Source organism: Psammomys obesus, unplaced genomic scaffold (assembly GCF_907164565.1).
Source record: "Psammomys obesus unplaced genomic scaffold, mPsaObe1.curated_primary_1811, whole genome shotgun sequence".
NCBI classification, from domain to species: Eukaryota; Metazoa; Chordata; class Mammalia; order Rodentia; family Muridae; genus Psammomys; species Psammomys obesus.
The window spans coordinates 3,473,062-3,476,495 of NW_026585690.1; the positions used below are offsets into that span (position 1 = coordinate 3,473,062).

Sequence of the window (3,434 nt, forward strand, 5' to 3'; positions counted from 1 at the left end):
GAAGGAAGGAAGGAAGGAAGGAAGGAAGGAAGGAAGGAAGGAAGGAAAAGAAAGAGTGTTTGTTGATACCTTGGGCAGGGAGATGTAATTCTGATCTAATGGCCTCATGGGACAGTATTTATACACAAGGGATGCTGATGAGTAATATTTATTTTACAGAGTCCCCTGCTGAAGAACCAACTAAATTCCTTCATTGAAAAGGGGCAGGAAATGTGTGCAGATTATTCTGAGAACACATTTACTGAGTACAAGAAAAAGTAAGTGGCTGGTTTTGTGGCCTCATCCTCCAAATGTGTCTGTTGTGCTTGCCCAGTTCTGTGATAGAGAAGTAGAGGTGAAAATTTAGGATGCTGTGAGGGAAAGATGAAGAAGGTTTGCAATTTTAAATGTTTTAAATTTTAAATGTTTCCAGGGCACGGGGTATGTCATCGGCCTTAGGTGAGTGGCCAATTAGAACATGGCCACAAGAATATAAACTATCTGCAGGGGCTTGATTCAAAATGGCAACATGAGCGTATAGTTGGTCATGTTATCTGGAGTTATCGGCCGATGTTTGTTCTCTGACAAGAACTGAGGTTTCATGCTGGTCTGAAGCCAGCCATCACCAGTATGTGTTCCTTATGAACTGGAAATAAACATGCTGCCTATCAATAACATGGTGCAACAGTTATTTTTCTCAATTAAAGAGGAAGCGTTTCACTGTAAGTAGAAATTAACAATAAAATAACTGGCCATAAAAATGAAAGACAAATTTTATGACTTCCTTGTTTTTTTATCACTGAGTAATATTCCATTGTGCAGATGTACCACAATTTCTCTATCCATTCCTCAACTGAGGGGCTACTCAACGATAAAAAACAAGGAAATCATGAAATTTGCAGGTAAATGGTGATACCTAGAGAAGATCATCCTGAGTAAGGTATCCCAGAAGCAGAAAGACACATAGGGTATATACTCACTCATAAGTGGATATTAGACATATAATATAGGATAAACATACTAGAATCTGTACACCTAAGGAAGCTAATCAGGAAGGAGGACTCTGGCTAAGATGCTCAATCCCCATTCAGAAAGGCAAAGAGGATGGACATCAGAGGAGGGAGAAAACAGGGAACAGGACAGGAGCCTACCACAGAGAGCCTCTGAAAGACTCTACCCTGCAGGGTATCGAGGCAGATGCTGAGACACATAGCCAAACTTTGGGCAGAGTGCAGGGAATCTTATTAAATAAGTGGGAGATAGTAAGACCTGGAGAGGACAGGAGCTCCACAAGGACAGCAACAGATCCAAAAAGTCTGGGCACAGGGGTCCCAGACTTTTCTGAGACTGATGCTCTAGCCAACGACTCTTTGTGGAGATAACCTAGAACCTCTGCAAAGATATAGCCCATGGCAGTTCAGTGTCCAAGTAGCTTCCCTAGTAAAGTAAACAGGAACTGTCTCTGACATGAATTCAGTGGCTGGCTCTTTGATCACCTCCCCCTGGGGGGGGGGGGGACAGCTTTACCAGGCCACAGAGGAAGACAAAGAAGCTAGTCCTGATGAGACCTGATAGGCTAGTGTCAGATGGAAGGGGAGGAGGACTTCTCCTATCAGTGGACTGGGAGAGGGACATGGGAGGAGATGAGGGAGGAAGGGTGAGATTGGGAGGGGAGGAGGGAGGGAGGTATGGGGAGGGATACAAAGTGAATAAACTGTAATTAATAAAAATAAAAATAATTAAATAATAAAAAAATGAAAGACAGTGACGGGTCCTTGGAAGAAAATCTCTAGAAAGACTGTGCCGTCTTCCATCTTGTTTAATAAATGTCCACTTTAAATCAGTGAGAGTATAGGACTCAAATAAACACACAGATTCCCAAAAAGATTTTGTTAAAGAGCCACAGAACAGGCCGTCTCCTCAGGGATCCCTGTGAAATCCTCCTTAGTAGGTGTAAGTCTTGTTCTATAAAGCATTTTCCCTCATTACCCCGCGCTGCTCGCTATGGGTGTAAGAACCCATTTCTTGGAGAAAGTGATAAACCAAGCTAAGTGGCCCACCATGAAGGTGAAAGTGGCACCAAGATCATAAATAGTTCAAGCTGGAAAACAGCAAGAGGTGTCGAGTCCTGTCGACATCTTGAAAGTAAACTATTGAAACACCTGGGAACAACAGCCAATGGGTTCTGCTCCTACTTCAGTGTGTTCACATAGTTGAGTTCCAAAGTCAGGAAAATGAAGCACACAAAAGCAAAAGCATGAACTGAAACCAAGTCCACCGAAGGACACATTTTTAAAGGAGCTTGAAATTTAACGATGGAGAGGAGGGAAAATAGAAAAATTCATCACCTGTGTTGAAATAATAAGCTACCAAAAGGGGAATGATCAGCTTTCAGATTCAGTGGCAACTTCCGTTTGCTTGCACGACTTTGAACAAGGCATAGATTTCAATTCTAACTTCAGTGTGGCTCACCCAGAATCCATTTCACAAACAGGGTTTCCTAAGACAGGCAAGTAGTTCTGTTTCCACTTTACATTATCTGAAAGAGCTGTCACTTTGTTTAAGCGACGTCTCTACAATTCCTCCAGCTCAACCTTACAGAGAACTGTTATGTTTTGTTTTGTTTCAGACTGGCAGAGCGACTGAGGACAAAAATGCCCAATGCCTCTCCAGCAGAGATGAAAGACATGGTGGACAAGCGCTCGGACTTCGCCTCCAAGTGCTGCTCCGTAAACTCACCCCCTCTGTACTGCAGCTCACAGGTAGGAAAGCCTCACCTCTGCTTCTCAGGGCGAGAGCACTCCAGAACTCCGGCGCTCCGTCACTTGTTCTGAATGTTCCTGAAGTGTGCGCCCATGTGACGGACTTTCCAGAGTGGTGGTGACCTGGCTGGTCGCCTCGGTAAAGAAGAGTCAGGGAAACAGTTTCCAGGTTGTACTCTCTGAGAAGCAAAGGGAGATGTCTGCAAAACGTGTGAAGTGTTGCAAGCTTTGAGAGACGAGGTTTGTCTTGTCTCTGTTGGGTGGGTGTGGGTTCTTTGATTGTGGTTGCCCACTCTGGGACCCAGCCAAGGGTGGAGGGTGTGGGGTCCCTGGTCGAGAATCGTTCTGCAGGTAAGGGGAGCCACAAACGGCTAGAGGGGACAGAAGAAAAGGCTGAGAGGACTCATCAGAAAGAACCTGGGAGACTCCGGGTCAGCACCTCAGCACCGAGAGGCTGAGTCCCCAGGGGATGGATAAAGGCTGGTGAAGGCCCCATGCCCAGGAGTGTTTAGCCAACACAAATGACTCCATGTTCTCTCGTGTGCTTTTTGTTTTGTTTTGTTTTTGTCTTGTTGATTCTTTGCAGTTGGTTTTGATTTTTGTTTTTTTTATTGCTTTTTTCCCTAGAGGAAAGAGGACAGAGAGAGAATGAATGAATGAATGAATGAATGAATGAATGAATGAATGAATGAA

General features: G+C 44.3%; 1 protein-coding gene across 1 annotated transcript in view; it reads left to right on the forward strand.

The window, feature by feature from the left end:
• The window catches only part of Gc (GC vitamin D binding protein), a 31,614-nt gene that overhangs the window by 24,554 nt on the left and 3,626 nt on the right, over positions 1-3,434 (forward strand). Inside the window, exons 10-11 of the mRNA XM_055596022.1 lie at positions 160-257; positions 2,609-2,741. Of these exons, the coding sequence (XP_055451997.1) occupies positions 160-257; positions 2,609-2,741 (231 nt within the window). The remainder of the gene's footprint in view (positions 1-159; positions 258-2,608; positions 2,742-3,434) is intronic.